The sequence below is a fragment of the Condylura cristata genome, unplaced genomic scaffold, assembly GCF_000260355.1.
Source record: "Condylura cristata isolate star-nosed mole 26May11 unplaced genomic scaffold, ConCri1.0 scaffold00003, whole genome shotgun sequence".
NCBI lineage: Eukaryota > Metazoa > Chordata > Mammalia > Eulipotyphla > Talpidae > Condylura > Condylura cristata.
The window spans coordinates 27,438,455-27,457,457 of record NW_004567104.1 but is presented as its reverse complement, the minus strand read 5'-3'; the positions used below and the strand labels follow the sequence as shown (position 1 = coordinate 27,457,457).

The following is a 19,003-nucleotide window of genomic DNA, read 5'->3' as shown; positions in this document are numbered from 1 at the left end:
CAATCTACATTGAGGAACATTATAATAAAGAGTTCCATGAAATTCATGATTACATATAGTCACTTGATTCACTATCGTATAGCTCAATGTCTCTTTTACAAGGACTGATGAAATATTTCTCCCAGGTGTGTCAAAGAACTGTTTCTCCCATGCAATATCTCTATTGTCTGATAGCTCCTATAAATCATACAATCAACTTTGCTTTCCAGTTTGCATCTGACTAGGAAGCTCAAGCTAAAATCTACAAATTACTTATAAATACACAGAACCCTTAGGTATAGAGTTCTCTAAGTTATTTCCATCTGTGAAACTTTTTACTTATAAATATTTTTAAGCTTTTGTACAGGATAGATCTTTGTTAGCTGCCTTAAATCCTTTTTGGGATAAAACAGGGAATAAATACAGCAATAAGTTAGCTGACAGATGATATGCCACTAGATGGCTTATTCATATAACAATACTCTAAAATTGGACTTTTTAACTGGTAATGATTTTTACATCATTGTTAGGAAAATTTTTGGGAGATAATATTTGCCTTATTTTATGTTTTATAAATAAATTTCTTCATGGGAGAAAAGTATTTTTATTTCTGTTTAATGATATAAATATGTGTGTAAGGTATTTTCAGCAACATAAGTTATAAATTTTTCTTTTCCTGTTGGAGGCAAATTTATTTTCTTGAACTCTTTTTTTTAAAAAAATAATATAGTAGTTCATTTTTACATCATTTTGTGCTTTTTTCCATCTCAGTTATAATCCCTGTGAGCTTTCCATCACCAAATCACCCATGTGCCATTACCACAGTCCGGTGCACTTCCCTCCCCCCACTGTTTCTGATCCCATTCCACCCCTGTAAAATGTCTCTGGTATATAATTGTTCATTATTATTATTATTTTCTTCCCTGGTCCTTTATACTCCTGCTATGAGTGAAACCATCAGGATTATTCCTTTTCTTTCTGGGGTTTATTTCACTAAGTATGATGAAAAGTTATAAATTTTTATGGCATTAAATGTGGAAGAGGGCCCTCCCTGATGACGCAGTGGGTTAAAGCACAGCACTAAGAAGCTAAAGCCACTTCAGCATGAGTTCGATCCCCACACTGGAGGTGACCCACATCGCAGGGCAGACTTCTGACCTGCCCACTGCTCCTCTCAGCAGTGTGCTTAATCTATCTGCCTTGTTCAGCTCCCCATTCTGTCTCAGGTGAATCCTCTCACCACACCCTGCACCTCTGCTCTGCACCCCAGTTCTGTATGCATAATCTTTAAAAAAAAAAACGTAAAGATAAATTCTACCATAAATCTAGTCATCTACCATTTATTACTTTATTCCATATCCAGTACACAAAATATTACCTCTTAAAACATCTATCAATTCAAATTATGGTGGGAAAAAAGCTTTAAAAGTTGTATAGTATAAAATCTCATTAATAATGCTTTGCCTTATTTTCTTCAAAAAAAAATTTAAGTAAATACACTATTTCAAAATGAATGCATTCCTTTTGTTGTAGAAAAACCTAAATATCAATACAGTTCAAAAGATATGACTTAGATAATTCAGAAAGCTAAAAAAAACTACTCTGATGATCAGGAAAATATTTTATCCTAATAAAGTAAGTGTTTTAAAATAATCCACCATTTTCTCTTTTCCTCTTATTCTTAAAATGTATATTTTACTTTGAATTTTGTTAGGAGGAAAGTTGAAGCATTTTAAGAAAAGGAAAACCACCCAAGCAGCCCTTAAAGAGACAGGACATCATTTATCACCAGTAAAGACAGATTTATAAGAAGAGGGCCCCTTCTGTTCCTTTAAGACTGCAAAACAGATGGGAAGTGAATGGACAGTCAATGGGACAAGAAAACACATGGGAGGTGCTGCTGTATGTATGTTCCCAGCATAAGAAAGAGGTCAAGATTGTAACTGCATGACTGGGTCCTGGAAAGGGTCTTTCTTCAAGCTGTTACAAAGACAAACGCTGTTCCTCATGCTGCTGTCAAACTGTTATAAATATTGGTTTGTCAAAAGACCTTCAGTGCTGAAGCTTTAAAAAGGAGGCGTAATAGACAAATGAATCATGAGAATGATTCTTAAACAGCTCATTAATGTAATTTTAAAAGTAAAAAGAAAATAATACAAGAGCAGAGAATGCAATTCTGATTTATGAACCAAACTAAAAGTTTGTATAAAAAATATGAAATTAAAAATCTCAGGCTTTAATAAATTAATTAAATGAGATGACAAAAGAAGAATTAAATCTCTTAAATTACACTAGGACAAAGTATTATTGCATTTATCACAAGGAAAACAGGTCTTGATGTTTTGTTAGGCTGATTTCTTAAGTTTTGAATTCTTTCTCACAACAACCCTGTAAGGCAGTATTATTACTGAGAATGGCTCTAATTCAGAATAAGGCTGAAAAAAGTGAAAATAACTTCAGAATTAATTTCATATATTCATTGACTCAGAAAATCACATATTTTCAGTTAGTTTATAAAAATCACAAAATTCAAATAATGATAAAAATATACAGGTTTGTAAACAGGGTATCCTTTTTAAAGAATGAACTATTATATGTCTTTAGAAGACAAGTTCTTTGTTCTGGATTCTTGATGATTAGCTCTAAAAGCTAACACACTGAAAATAACAGAAAAAGGAAGTCAGGTGATATAAATCTGTTTACTCAGCATTCCCCACAAGCACAAGCTCAGAGACTAAAGATGAAGAGAATCCCAAAACAAATCTAAAAGATATGAGGTAGTTTGCCATGAGTATTTATGTAACTGTTTAAATTATTTCCCTCAATATATACTAATTTCCTCATTTGAACAATGGAGGAAATACCTTCCAAGTCTCATATGCCTTTATGAAGCATGATAACAAACATAACACATCTTGTAAAGTGTAACGGCCTATGCAAATGTAAGAGCAGATACAGAGTTCCAAGCAGGATGTGGATTCCAAAGTGCCAAGTGATGCAACTAAAAGAGAATACTTTCATTTCCTGAATGCTGCCTGGCTCATTGCTTTCTCTTGATTGTCAGCAATCTTGTACAATATAAGCAAGAATGAAAGATTACAAAATTAAGAAGCAATTGCATGGTTAAAAGGGGAGGCAGCAGGCAAACCTTAAGAGTTTTTTTCCAGTGTAAGAGAGAATCAATATTGAAAATAGTTGGAGTACATGGAAAAATATCTAGTAGTTTTAAGATGGGAATAACTTGAACATCTTTGCTGAAAAGGAGTGATAGGCTGGAATCTTAAGCTCATGCAGACGTACAGGAGCCTTCACAGGTGGTGGTTAACTTTGAAAGGAGAGTGATTTTTAGTACCTGTTTAGCTACAACATATGTAGCCTTTAGGATACTTGACCTTTTAAAAATAACTGGCACCACAAGTTTTATTTTTACTAATACTGCCTAATTTGCAATATTTATATGAAGAAAAAAGGAGAAACGTAGCTTTCTCTGACACTGAGAAACCAGAAATAGGAACAGTGACAATGAAATGAAGATCTATGGGTCTAAGAAGCAGACCCAAGATCTCTCCATGAACAACTGTTCCAGATATGTGACAGAAATCATGTCCTTAAGAACATATTAAAAAATTTTTTTAGGATAGAGTTACTGTCTTTATCTGAGTAGTGGCAATTGTTTTAAACATTATGCCATCTATATTTACTAATTTCCACAACACATACAACTAGTTCAGTGACAATAAAAAGGATTAGAACAAAAACTCCCACAATCTGGTAGTGTATGGAGTAAAGACAGTATCGTCTACATCTGTGACTCATAATATGCAGTGGTACTAATTAAAGGAGACTAGAACAACTTGAATTCCTTGTCCAGAAAGGAGAGCTAACTGAAGTTGAGTAAAATATGGCAAACATCTCTCTACAACTCAATATAATAATCCCTTTACAACTCAATATAATAATCCTCTACTAGAGGACAGATGAAGCAGCTGTTCTAGGAGAAATTAAAATGGACAATCCCCACACTCAGCTAACAATAAAGCAGAGAAAATTGGTTACCTTACATAGGTTGCATAAGCTTAGACACATTACTAGTTCAAGCAAGATTTCCATTCATTCACAAATGACAGATATCTGACAGGTAGTTACCAAAATTGAGAGAATTAAAGTAGTGAAATGGTACTACGATAAGCAACTACTATGTGGTCCTGTGAAATGTCTCCTGGAATCATAATCACTAAGTTGTTATTCAGAAAAATGTTGTTATTTTTGAGATTGATCAAATGGGTTTGATTTGATATGACTGCTCTGTTTCTCTATTTTTATTTGTAAATGGTATCATTCAGTATTTGAAAGGATCATATACAAATCATACACAATGTGGGAAACCAATGTTTCTCCAATAAAGAAAAAAAAAAGAAATAATTACTAACTAAAAAAGAAAAAAAAATCAACACCACTGAGGGCAAAAAAGGATCACATCATGTGTTAGTTCTCCCATTTCTGTGAACACTATAATTAAGAATATGAAATTTAAGTATTTATTTAAAACTGATGAACAAAAAATTCAACCCATATTACTGAAGAGGTCTTTCTTACTATTTGCTTACTTTAATGGGTTAAAATGTGAGTTTACAGCAAGAAGAATATACTTGCTGATAAAGCAGTACCAGTAGCCTACATAAAATTATTGAGAAATAAATGTCCTTTTAATCTTGTACCAATTTATCAATATCCTTTACTGTTGGCTTTAAAAGATAGACTTCAGACTATGAAAAATGTGCTTGATTTTAAAAGCCCCATTTTGAGCCTAGAATTTCACATCAATAACCTGGAAAGCACACAACTCAGGCTCATCATGTGGAATTCTGAGTGTAAATAACTACTTCTCTAACACAGAAGACTCTCCCTGAGGATTATTCTTTGTGTTACTCCCCTTCCCCCAGCACAACACAAAGCAGAATCTGCTTTCATTTATACAGATTCAAGGTAAAAATAATCCTTTACTATCTTCCTTAGCTTCTTCTATTTGACAATTTTACCTGGCTATAACATTTATTTCACAAACGCAGAATTTAAAAATTCAATTATTTTCACCCTGAAAAGATGTCTTAGAGAACAATTAGAACAATTAGAGAAATTGTTTATTTAGTAGTGAAGAAAACATTTCAATCTTTCCCTTTTTCAAAAACTCATTTCCACAAATAATCACTCCAAAAAGTACATAAATGTCAAAGAGAAAAAACTGCAGTCAACTTAAACATTCCTAATAAACATAAAAGACCATTGAACTGTTCTGGTAAGTTGGGTGGATTAGCAATTAGGAAATCATTGCAGATGAAGAAAGAAGTGGTTATGCCAGGGGTGAAAGCAAGATTCTAAGGTGTTAGTGAGTAGGAGGAGGTATGGAATAAATGTAGCAAAATCAAACTGTTCTAGAAGAGAAATGAGATGGAAATTTCTGGCATAACAGAGTGGAAAAAAGGTTCCTTAGGGCAAAAAGAACTTCCTTCTCCCTCTTTTTTATGTCAAGAGAAAGGAATTAATGAAGAATTTGTATTAACAAGTCATGAGCTCTTATGTGTATGTGTGTGTGTATGCATGTGGGTTATATAAAATGTAACATACACGGTTATGGTGAATTTTGAAAGAACCCAAACATTTCAGCAGAATAGATCATGATAATAGACATGCCAGTTCTATTTTCTAGAACTATTTTCTACTTGGCTGATCTATAGTTGCCTATAATGGGAATCCTGCCTTCTGTTCAATTAAACAGTACTGGCAGCACCTCAGTGAGGTTTTCAATCACCAGTAGGTGATTGAAGGTAGGTAAAAAAAATACATGGCAGGAAAACTACTGGGTGAGGATCAAGCAAAGTGCTAAAAGCTCAGAGAGATAAAAGCCATACTGAGGTCTTATAATTACTGGCCAAAGAAATGCAATAACAGTTTTTAGCTATAAATGATGCTATAGGGATTATGCTTTCTCTCCTTACTCTTGCTAAAAAAAATTCTCTCAGACTAGGTGTCTAGAATTTCATAACTCAATGGCACCCTTTCCTCTTTCAAATCCTTGAAAATCCATTTTTATTGGCTCCCTCCACAGAAATAAACAAACAAACATGCAACTATATGATTTAAAGGAACATTTGTAACACATGATAACAGACTCTATTCAAAGAAGAAATATGTTAATTTTATCCAAATTAGTAGAATGCTCAGCTGTGTTACTATGGACAGGAGTTCCGGAGCAGCAGCTCTGGAGCAGAAGGGTGTGTGGCACAGCTGTGGCAAGAATCACCGCTGGAGCCCTGTCTAAACATGCCAGAGACTCACCTCTCTAGTTGTAAAAACAGCCGTAGAAATCAACTGCCTTTCCTATAATTTAAAATTCGAATCCTATGTATCTTTCTACAATGATTCAGTCCCAAACTATTTCATCCCAAGGTTCTCATGGGTATGGTAGGTATGAGAGAAGTTTAGCAAAGTAAACAGTGGAACTTAAATTCAAGAGTACCTTGATATTTTTCTTTTCTAAATGAAGAACAAAATTATTCTGGAAGTGGTGTCCATCAAGATATGTTCTGACTACTGTTTACTCAACTTTCAAGGCGGCATGTAATATTCTTGTAACTGTCATATAAATTAGAACTACACTACAAAGTTAGTGAAAGGATCTTCGGAAATTTAAGCAGCTTTGGTTCATTTCTCATTGTGCGGCTACTCCATATCTATCCTTAACTTCCGAAATCTAGTTATGCTATACAGAACAAAGTTTTCATTATGATTCTGTTACGTGAAAGCTGGTAGCTCAAAGAAAAAAGAAATTTCCATCAGTAGAATATTCTCTAAGTTTTAGAGTCAAAACTGAAATCTCATGCACACTAAGATACAAAGCTTGTACCCTTTGCTCCTTTGTAATTATCAAGCAAAAGCACAGGATGGAGGATAAGAGGAGACTAGGAAAGTGAAGAGACACAAAGACAAGCCCCAACAGCATTGTATACTTCCAAGAGAAACAAACTTTAAGTTTTAAGAAACAATCCCTTGCTGTCTGGGAGATGCTCAGGCATCAAACAATAAAGAACAGTCAACAGAGGCAAGAGGCCGCGCACGCTGCTGCAATTCCTGCTCTCTAATCCCCCCAAGCTCTAGTAAAAAGGCCAGCTGTTGCCACCTCGTGTAGGGAGTCAGCAGAGCAAATTAACTGCGGGAGAAAAAAGCTGCGGATATTGGAAAATTCTAATTTACCAGCCTCTTTAAACTACACTGTTTTTAACATTAAAAACATCCAACTATATCACTGAAATAAGCTTGTACATGGGTAGCCCAAGCAAAGAACTTTTGCACTGTTTTCACATTTCACTGGTAAAAGAATGCTATGTACATATAAAGTACTCAGTTTTGACTTAAATGTGTCTTCTAAGAGATACTCATACAATAAATATGAATACATTGAATTTTATTAGAAAACATTTCAAAAACAATTCCAGCGTAACAAAGCACCTCAACTTAGAATAACAGTCTTTGCAGACAATCAAATCAAAGACTGTCCCTCTTAAGAACCAGATCTTATAATGCTAAACATAAACACACCACTTACGAAGTTGTGCCTGAATCTGGGCAACTTATCAATAGATACTACTTGATTATAATGGAATTTAACAGACTATACACTTCAAGACATGTTAACAAGTAAGATGAAGAAAATTAACTTCTCTCTGCTTAGTGACTTTCACATATTTTGAAAGTTTAAATTCAAAAGTGTTTCATATTGTAGGAACTTACATACGGTGGTTATGATCAATCTTTCTTACCCATTCCATGAAGGCTACTGTTAACTGGGGTAGTTTCCAAACACACACTTAATGTGATTCAGATTTTTCAGTGATTTAATATTTTTTCCCCTCAAATTAGTTTGGCATAGCAGTCATAAGACCACTTCACTATTTACTATCTCAGTGCTTTTACATTCCACTTTTTCATCCATGAAATGAGAAAAATACCTATATCTATGAGAATGGATGAAACACACTTAAACTAACAGGAAAAGCATTCAAATATTAATTCACATTCAAATATTAATTCACATTCAAAAAGTTTCAAGGCTTAAATGAAAACAAAAATGAAAATAAATTTATTATAAAATAAGGAGATAAATACTCCATAGCTGTGAAAGCCCTTTTGATTCCTAGGTATTAATGGTCCTCTATGTATACAGAGAATAAAAAGTGTAACTCGGGCTTTCTTACATAAGAGTTCCAAAAAAGAAAAAATACCCCTAAACTCTAAATCTTAAGTAAGTGATATAATGGCCAAAAACTTACTGTTTCTAACCTAGTTAACAGAATATTCACAGAACAATCCCACACTGTACTGATACAAATCAGCTGGCAGCATCACCAGTAACTGTTACCAGTGCCCAGACACTCAGCTTCAGGGTGGGATGGACAACACAGTCCAACAAAGGTCTATGAGCTGTTAGCAGTATTCATTGCTTTACATAATCATAATATATATTTTATAAATCACAACAGAAAGGCCAACTTTGAATTGATCCATAACTTAGCTATCTTGCCCTCTTCAAAAAATTTTTTTAAAACTGTAGTCTATTTCAAGAAATGACTGGAAACATTATTAAAATAACAAGCTGGAAATCCAGCCTGGTATTATCTAAGTCAGCAGTGTATTTAAATTTCTATAAAAAATCCTTTGAAATAAAATTTCCTATAAAAATCAAAAGAAATTTCATCTAGGTTACAATGGGCATTCTAAAAACTAGATAGTTCCATGTGTGACTTGGTACTGCTGATAAGGAATCAAGGTAGAAAGGAGAGACATGTATCTTAATAAATTGTTCATTAAATATCTCAAAATTTCAACATTTTCAGAAATCATATTTCCATTTTTTCAAATTAATTTCAAATTATCAGTTTAAAAATAAAAATAACAGAACTAAATAAATCCCTTTTACCCTCTTTATGTAAAAATAATCTCAAACATAGAGAAAAGATGCAGGAACACTACAAACATTATTTATCATTATTATGAACTATCATCCCCAAATGTATATTGTAAACAAGGATAATTTCCTAAATAATTCCAACAATAAAAATTAAAAAAATTAACACTAATGTATAACTCTCATATATCCCTAGACCTCATCCAAATTTTACCAGCTGTCCCATTAATGTCCTTTCAGAGTGAAGATATGCAGTTCAGGCATTTCATTTTTCTGTTGTTTGGTATTCTTCCACCTGGACCAGTTCCTCAGTCTTTCTTTGATCTTAATATACATGAAGGTTATGGGCTTGTTATTCTGTATGTGGTACTTTAACTTGGGTTTGTCTGATAGCTTATGCACTCATGTTAAAGAACAACTAGTTGACTCTCCAAAGTAAAATGACAAAATGATTTAAAATAGGCAAAAAACTTAAGATTAACAAAAAATGATACATCAAAGCTTTACCAACCTCTGTAATATTATACTTGATCTACTTTGAAATTGTAGAAACTCTCGATTGCCTCCCTTTCTCCAAATTCCTTATACCAATACACTATATTCTAATTGAATACAGAAACTTCCTAGAAAAACTCTGACCCAGGAAATACAGTGTAACTATTAAGCTTTCAAGGTTTTTTTTTTACACAAAATATCAATAGTCAAAAATCCCAAGAGTTAAACTATAAGGAAAAGGTCTCCAGATTCTTTTTCAGCTACCAGATAAAGTCATGGCTCATCTCTTTTAGTGTGACTGTGCAGCTGAGTCACTTATGAAACACTTGCTTCTAAGGACATTATTTGGTACATTAACATTCCCTTAATTTTATATGTATAAGAGTAGTAAATCAACTAAGGAATCACAGAGTACTTTTTCAGGAAAATCTCCCATAGAATGTAACACTAGTCTAGAGAGCACAGAAATTCCTGTGAATAATGCATTTTCTTCAAGTCAAATTGGGAGTGGAGCATGATGCAATTACAAACGACTTAGAAAACACAAAAAAAGACACTGCTTTTTAATCACTTACAAATGCGTATGTTGCTAAAATACATTAAAGCATTTCACTGTGTGATAACTATTTCCTGAAGGATACAAGTATAAGATACACTTCTTAAACACTGTGAAACTGACATAGTTCCTCCTATAGCAGTACTAATTCAGCTTACAAGTATGAACCAGGGACTGTTAAATGTTTTTTTTTTTTTAAACTTATTCTCCCAATACTCTTGTGAAATAACTATTATATCAGTTGCTTTACAAAGACACTAAGGCCCTGGAAGATACTCTGCTTATGCTGAGACAGCTAGATTGGAAGCAAAGATCTGTGAGTTAGCACACGCTTAGTTGTACTGCCAAAGCAGCATGAGAAAAAGAAAAGTCAGGGTCTCCCTGGGGCTGCAGGGGTTAAAGCCTCAGCACTATCAAGCTACTGCCAGCCACTCTGGCAGGCAAGCAGGCAAGAGTTCAAGCTGACCCACATGGTGCAACAGACCTCTCCTGTCTCATCCCCTGCTCCCCGCACTGCTAGCCTACACCCCAGTTCTTGTATGCATAAATAAAACTAAATCTTTTAAAGAAAGAAAATGAGAGAAAGCAAAGAGAAACAACAGAAATGGAAACAAAAGCTCAAATGAGAAGTGTTTCAAAAAAGATTATTTAAAGAAAGAAACAAAGTGCTCAGACAGCTAGAGAAGGGAAGAGCAGAGGAAATGGGAGACCAGCACTCTGCTTGGGCACAGGGTATAAAACAGGAACTTCTGACTTTCTTTGAGGTATTCTACTGATTGTATTGTAGAAACTGAGCTAGAAATTGTTTTCAAATAGGAAGAACTTCTTTGTAGCCAGCATGTTTTCTTTTAGATATCAGAAAACTTGTAAGATAGATTAAAAAACACATTGAAAGGAAAAATATTGTGTTTCATGAAACAGTAAGGAAAATTTGTAACAGGTGAGCTGAGACAGACACACACACCCCACCGGTATTTTTAATTATATTTAATAATGTTAATCTGTCACTGATTTGGGTTCTCAGAAGTATAAATCTTAATATGCAATCCAAACATCTTAAAAGCTAGGAAGCTACTGATAGGTAAGAAAGTATCAACTGTACCCTCCCCCTATAAGTAACAGAGTAGTTAAGATCAACCCAGGTTGGTGGAGGGGGAGGGATGAGAGGAAGGGCCATCATAGAGGCCAGCTGTAGGTGTTAAAGCCTAGGTTTAAGAAGGTGTTCACCTAGCGGGGTTGGGGGCCTGGCCCGAGAGTGAGGGGTAGCCATGCCATTGGGCAGTCCGAGGCAGGGTGCTGGAGCACAAGAAAGATGAAGAGGTTGTCTCCACAAAAGCTGGGGCTGGCTTCAGTTGAGGAGGGACTCTTGGTTAGGGAGTGGGAGGAATCAGGTGAGGAAACAGCTAGCACAAAGCATAAGGCTATGAGCTCAGTAAAAAAGACCATGAAGAACAGCAGTGTGGCATGGCATGGCAGTGCCTGGTGAGTTGCAGAGTGAGCTGTGGTAGAGTAGGGTGAGAGCCCAAGCTGGGTGAAAAGCACCTTTGCACAATGTCAGGTTTGATTCCATATAGGAGACTGTTCCAAGTGAGTACAGTAAGGGTACTGGGCACCCTGTTCCTAAGAAAAACATATTAAAGTAGTTGGAGATTTCATTTTGGTCCCTTAGGGGAAATAATTTCTTTGTATTTACATGTAGATTTTCTACCAGTTTGAGGCTAAATGATAAATCAGTGAACATGGAGAGGTGAGGAGGCAGTAAGGTGAAAACAGGAAGAACTACTTACTGAGGTCTTCAGCCAGCTGAACTCGTTTACCAGTCAGCAATTTAACTTTCTTGTCGCTGTCTTCAGCAAAATCTTCCAAAACCTCTTTAACATTTTTCTCTAATCGCCTGACTGTTCAAAATAAATGAAAAAACCTGAGGAGCACCATTTGTTTTATGAATGAAGGGTGATAAAATACCTTCTAGAGAAGAGTTCTTATGCTTCGTATCAAGTTAAATCTACAGTTAAATTCATACTTCTCACAGTAAAAGGGAGAATCTACCTGTTGTATAGTGCTTTTATCAACATGAAACTGATATATTCTTAGAAAGTTGTATTCTCAAAATACATAACTAAAACTTTAATGAGTACAGATTTTCTAAAAAACTAAGTGATGTTTAGGAAGGAGTCCATTTCTCATTAGTTTTTGTATAATATAGACACGAGGAATGTCTTATCTTCCATCTTTTTAAAATTATGACTTATGATCATAATAACTTAAGGGAAAATTTAAAATTTGTTTTTCTAGTAAGTTTTATCAGGAATTGTGGCATCCTTCCATTAGAAATGAATGTTACCATTATCATCTTTCACATCAAAACTAGAAAGTGGCTTACCTTCAGTGTTTGTTAGTTGCTGCCTTAAAGTATTTGCTGTGATAGCAAGCATGCGCTGTATTCGCCAAAAGAGGACCACGTCATTGCATTCCAACTGGAATATGTTGCAAATTTAAAAATGAAAGCCGTGATTATGAATACATATAAATATTAGAGTCAGTACTTAAATCCTAAGTTTTAATAAAAAATCATCATATTTACTGAACACATTTATTCCTATTGTAGAGCTAGCCTACTGGACATTTTCTGCCCAGAATCCAAGTATGCCCCAGGCCTGCCTAGATTTGTTTTGATTCAGGTGACAAAGCAAACCAATTTGGGAAATACAGAATTTGATTCCATTATATTACAATAGAAATTCATAGTACTGACCCTAAATTTGTATTTAGTTTTCACTGAATACAATCATGTAACCGGAATGCTCTCAGGTTAACCTCTTTTCTTTGCATCTCACCCAAATCATTATTGAAATTCAGCTGTATGTGAAAATACATATTTTTAAAAAAGCTTATTCTGTCTTAACAATATCATGCAAAAAAAAAACCCACAAAAAACTTATCTCTTTTTACATAAGTGCATTTAAGTACAAATATCAATTAAACTGTGATAACTAAACAAAAGTACTTTAGGGGGTCTCAAATATGTTACTAATAGAACTCTTTCAGAAGGACAGTTTAAGCATTTTAACTTGTAAGAAAATGCTTGAAATATATCAGCTTGCTGCCACCTAGAGGCTATTTTGTGAAATGTGACATTGAACTACATACAATTACTTCACAAACTTTACATAGTTCTTTTAAATTACCTAAAGCAAGATTTGAGTGATATAAAGAAGGAATTATAATACGATCATAATATTATATAATAAAATAATTTTCAATATTAGTTCCAATATGCAATGGTTCTATACACATACATACAAATATGTATGGTAAAAATTTACAGATACACACAAAAATATTAACTAAAATTACTTCTAAGTCAGGGGATTGTAAGTGGCCATTTCATTCCACATTATCTTTTTAACACTAATTATTACATCTACTTTCTACAATTAAATTGTATTATTTTCTAACTAAAATGCTAATTCTTAAAGACAATGTATTTTAAGTGGTTACTGTCTCCTATACACACACACACACACAATCTTATTGGCACTGGATGTTATGTATGAAAGATGAAATTACCACCAAAGTAGTAAATATCTTTAGGAAGATATGAGTTATGCTACTTTTTATATATCACATATATTTTTTTTTCCCCAGAAAAATCAAAGGACTTAAAACTAATGCTAAAGCTAAAGTTTACTTTTAAGCATTTAAACAATTATTGCTACAAAGTATTTGGATTTGGAAATCTTACTTCAGAATCTACAAAATGCCTTTGGTAGTAATAAAAACCTCTTCGACAAAGGTTACAGTGGTTTAGAGCTGTTTTCAAGAAATGTCTTCTATAAACTTGATGCCAAGTATCCTTAATCTAAAATGGGTAAAGAAAACAAAGACCAAAGAGTTAAATCCACTTTGCTGGTTGACCAAACATACTCTAAAGTCACACATGAAGTTTACTTATGAAAAAGTTGTAATGGCAATGTTACTATACCAACATTTTTAGTCCATTTTTTTTAAGACAAAGATTAGTTTTACTACTACTCTGACCCCTTATAAGTGTGTTTTAATATCTGCAGTGTTTTTAATAAGCAATGCTATTATATTCAAACACTGACACCATAGAGTAGATAGCATGGGGATTATTTTCTCCTAGTTTGTGGTAAGGAGATTAAAGCAAAGGAGGTAGAGAACTTTGTCTAATGAGAGTTATATTTCCTTTCTGATTATTAACTTTTACTGGAAATGCAGAAATATGACCCCCCCCCCCACATCATTACTACATGGGCTGTTAAAAGTTCTAACTTCTCTTTTTCAAACTACTGTCAACACTATTAAATTAATATTAAATTTAATATTGTCAACAATATTAAAAAGGGAGAGCATGTACCACCAACACCATTTGACAGATGAGAAAGTGAGGCTCAGATAGATTATATCAATTTTTCATATTAACAGTATTAGCTAATAGGGTAGAATACAATTAATATCTCCTGACATCTACCAGGCCATCCTCTATGCTTGTCCTAGTACTTTGCTATCTTATTTAATAGTTTAATAAAATATATTGGAAGAAGTGTCTCTTGAAAACCTGAAATTTTCTTCTCAATTAAGGTACAGCCACTCTATATCCTAAAATATAAGCAAAGTCCCACCTATTTTATCCATCAATACTTACAGCCATTAACACTTATAGTTTAACAGTATCAAATCACAAATGATTTATGTTGGGAGCTAGGATCAGTGGGGACACCGTAAGTCTAAATTCAAGTAATCATTTCATGTAATCACTAGTTTTTACTTCATTTTCAATTATAAGGAATGCCAGAGGTTTAACAGCTTGAAGTGCTTTGAGTTTTACCACTTTTTTTGTTCTGACGTCTGGTAGAATTTAAAATAAGTATACTTATTTCTCTGCTGCAGAAAACATAAACAGCAGATCATCTATAAAAGAAGTTATGGATAGCTTTGAAATCTCTAAAATGGTTGTTTCCCCCACTAGAATTAACTTTTCTAATTAGATTTCACTTAATACATTGTAAATTAATATCACCAAAAGGTTTTGCTCTCTACAACACCGGCTAAGCAGAAGGGAACAAAGGCCTAAGGTTTTACAAAAAATTTCCCCCAAACAAACATGATGAAGGCAAGCAAACTGCAATGTAAAGTGTAATTATTTTCATCTTCATACTTATTATAAGTGAGGAAAATGAAATGGAACACAAAGGCCTTACTCAATTTTAAAAAATATGTAACATTCCTATTTCTCCTAAATTAACTTATATCTGCTTTAAGCTACATTCATTTGGGAAAAAACCCAAACATTTATAAATGGGCCACATGTAAGCAAAATTCTGTTTTGCAACCTGAGCAGTGTAATGTGGTGCAGCGGTCTGTTGGGCTCATCCCTTCACCAGCATTAGCCACTAAACTTGCCCAAGTACTTCACTTTCTAAGTCCTAGTTCCCCAATTTACTAATTAACTACTAATTAAAGCATTATGCTTAAACAAGGAATAGCAAGAAAAAAAATCTCTATAATCAAAACGACTGAATTTTTACTGCTAGCAAAGGTATGTATGATCAAGGTCAAATTAAGCATTTAAATATTTAATAACAAATTAGGAAGAGTAACACTTTACTGTAGGAGACAAAGATTAAGAAAGCACATTCATGCTTTTCGAGAATATTTATTACCAAACTTGGATCTACTTCTACTCCCCGAGACTCAAGGTTCTTTCGGACGGTAGTTATTTCATCACTTGCAAGATAAGCCGGGTGCTCCTCATTACATTTTAACATCTTCTCCAACTCGTTCTTGGTTTCATTGTGAACACACTTTAAATTGTTCAAAAGAAGATTATTTTTAGACAGTTCCTGATTTGACACAAGTGTAAAAACAGAGTTCCAGTTTTAATAAATATACTGCTATTGCATAACAGGTAACAAAGTCTCAGTCATAGCAAACAAGGAAGGCCACAGGAACTTGCTTATGAGTGCAGAACAACCTGGCCTTATGAGAGGTGAAAAATAAAAACATAAGAAAAGGGATTAGTCCTGTTTTTAGTATTTTACTTTTGTTAAAATGGTTTACCATTGAAATTATAGAGCCATGCTCTTTCTTTCTTGACCCTAGATAAGGATTTCAGTCTAAGAAAAAGTCTCCTGAATATATGGGAAAAGTAAGGTTCTACATATGCCACACATTTAAGGACTACATAACTAAAGGAATTTGTATCTATTGACATGTTTCTTTTCTGATGATATAAATTTCAGTTTACTTTTAGTCTTTTCATTAGAAACCACACTTGTATGAGGTAGCTATTATTCTTAAATTCACTTCTAGTCTCTCCATAACCATTCAGTCTTTTTACCAGAGGAGGAAAACACATACACAATACTGATGTTTGAAATGAAGATTCTAAATGTGTCAGATTAAGTTTATCTTTTCACTTTCAATCTTTCTTTTCACAAATGGTAAAAGAAATTAGCTTCAAATTCACTGATTACTCTAAGCAAGTTACTACTGCAGCATTTTGTTTCAAACTGTACCAAGCTGCGGAAATTGAGTCTCTACAGAAAAATTCACTTACATACAAAATAACTGTCTTCTAAATGGGTCTACTAATTAATGCATTATGAAACACTGCGAACACTTTATTACTTAATAAAGAGAAAATTTAATGTTTAAACTTTAATGTTTAAAGTATCCTGAATATATGAGAAAGATACGCTTATACTTAAACATCTGCTATTTGGTCTGAGATAAAAAGGAAATCTCTACTTCATGTTATTCTCCAATTTTTACTCTCCTGTTTCCATTTCTACTTCTCTTCACCTCTACTGCTACCACTGCTTACCCAGTAACCAGGAGAACACTATTCTACTCTCCATTCTGACCATACATTCATTAGTTTAGCTCAAAACAAGATGAGAGTATTTCAAAAGGGATGGACTTTTCCTGGAAACTGAGTAACAACACAAAGGCACAAAAATTTCCAGAGCAAAAATATCTCATCTTTAATACTAGATAATCTTCTGTTTCTTTTCATACTCAACCTGGTCACTCAAAAAGCAGTAGAAAAGGGTTACACAGCTACCTAAAATTGTAACGTGAGAATGCAGGACATTCTCAACTTCTGGATAGGTTTCCCATAATAACTTCTAGGTTTGAGGTCTGGGAAAATATAAGAGTGAGAGAAAGGTTAGAAAGGGAGAACTTGATTTAGTCTGACATGGTTTAGTGTAAGGCTTTTGAAGAAGAAAACCAAATACATATACTAACATCTCCTTCCAGGCAACTCTGATGTCCTTCCTCTTTACACTCTCAAATATGAACTGTGTTCTCCAGTCAGCCTGGGTCTCTACATACTACCTTGAGAAAAGGCTTTCCCCTAATAGGCTTCTAAATTCCTCTTCTAGATCCTTGGGTTGACCGTAAACTAATGGTTTTCAGGTCTCCTTTTGTTTCAAAGGGACCCCATGGGTTCAAGTTATTGAGAAAAGTACCTTATAACCAGGAATCATTTTCTCTTTGAGAAAGTTTTAGCCAAAGCATACTTATTACTAGCTGCTGAGGCTCATTCTGCCATCACTGGTTGTTCTGGAGAATTTATGACTAATTTCACTAAGCCTTGAAGGTCAGACACCATTTTCCTTTGGAGTTTATCTGTCTTATGCCACTCCTTTCCAAAGCCTCCTCCTGTCTCAGTCAGAAACCTCTGATGGTGCCCCTAGAAATTCTTCTCTAACAGACACTCCCTCTGCTATCTGTAGAGCAGAGATAACTGGTGCACCCTGAACACAGGCACAACCCTGACACAAAGCACTAGCTTCTGTTAGTCTCCCAATCACACATTTTACCATAAGTATCTTAAAAAAGGAAAGAGAACTACTATTTACTACTTTAAGAAAAAATTAAGACTCACATGTGACAGCTGATGAAACAAGAAATGTATGAAACTAGAAAATAGTTTTGGTTATATAAATTAACTCCATACCTAGAATGAAATTAACAACAACATAAGAGATAATTTAATAGGAATGATATTTGGTAATTTTTCTCAATGACTTGAAAGTAGGAATCATTTTGATAACTTCCTTACTCTCTAAATCACCTCAATATTTTCATATTTTAGTCTTTCTCTAATTCCACGGATTGAAGAAAGTAGACTTGTATGTCACCTCTTTTCCTCTTCGTTACTTCATTTAAGTATTTGATTCTATTCTATTTACATATATATTTAAGGAATAAACATGAATTAGACAGTAGTATAAGACAATGCTAGGGGAAAAAACCTGTAAAAATAAGGAAGGAATAAAAAAGGGTAGAAGTAGTGTGTAAAAACTTTAATGATTTATAAGTTTTATCTCTATAATTTCCCTCACTTATAATTTATACTTGCCTTTACTATTCTGTCCTTCTGAAGTGTACATTAAATGTTTCTTTTTTTTTTTAAAGGTTTATTTATTTATGCATATAGAGCTGGGGTAAAGGGCAGAGGTACAGGAGTGAGAGTATTCACCAGCAACAGAGTGGGGAGAACAGGCAGATAAAAATAAACTGCTGAGGGGAGCAGGGGGTAGGTCAGGGGAGGTCTGCCAGGCCATGTGGGTCAGCTCCCTGTCTGGGGATCAAACTCATGTTGCAGATAGCTTCATAGTGCTGTGCTTTAACCCACTGTATCACCAGGAGGGCCCTAAATCTTTCTTAAACAAATGAATTCTACAGTTTTGCTTCCCTTTACATTTTATAATTTTGTGAATACAAAAGAGTAAAATAGGGTCCGCCCTGGTGGTGCAGTGGGTTAAAAGCACAGCACTAAGAAGCTAAAGCCACTGCAGCAGGAGTTCGATCCCCACCCCAGAGGTGATAGACATGGCAGACCTCTCCTGAACTGCCCACTACCCAACTCAGCAGTGTACTTCATCAGTAAAATAATTGAAATAAGTAGAAAAATCCAAAGATAAAAAGATTAAAAAGTCACTGTATCTTTTTATTTTTTATTTTTATTTTTTTTT

At 34.1% G+C, this 19,003-nt stretch overlaps 1 protein-coding gene across 4 annotated transcripts in view; it reads right to left on the bottom strand.

Annotated features, from left to right (window-relative positions):
- The window catches only part of OPA1 (optic atrophy 1 (autosomal dominant)), a 72,571-nt gene that overhangs the window by 9,168 nt on the left and 44,400 nt on the right, over positions 1-19,003 (bottom strand). For all 4 annotated transcript variants that reach the window (XM_004675107.1, XM_012733017.1, XM_004675108.1 and 1 more), the window contains 4 exons: positions 15,680-15,820; positions 13,738-13,854; positions 12,376-12,469; positions 11,780-11,890 (listed from right to left, as the gene is read on the bottom strand). In XM_004675107.1, coding sequence (XP_004675164.1) covers positions 11,780-11,890; positions 12,376-12,469; positions 13,738-13,854; positions 15,680-15,820 — 463 coding nt within the window. The remainder of the gene's footprint in view (positions 1-11,779; positions 11,891-12,375; positions 12,470-13,737; positions 13,855-15,679; positions 15,821-19,003) is intronic.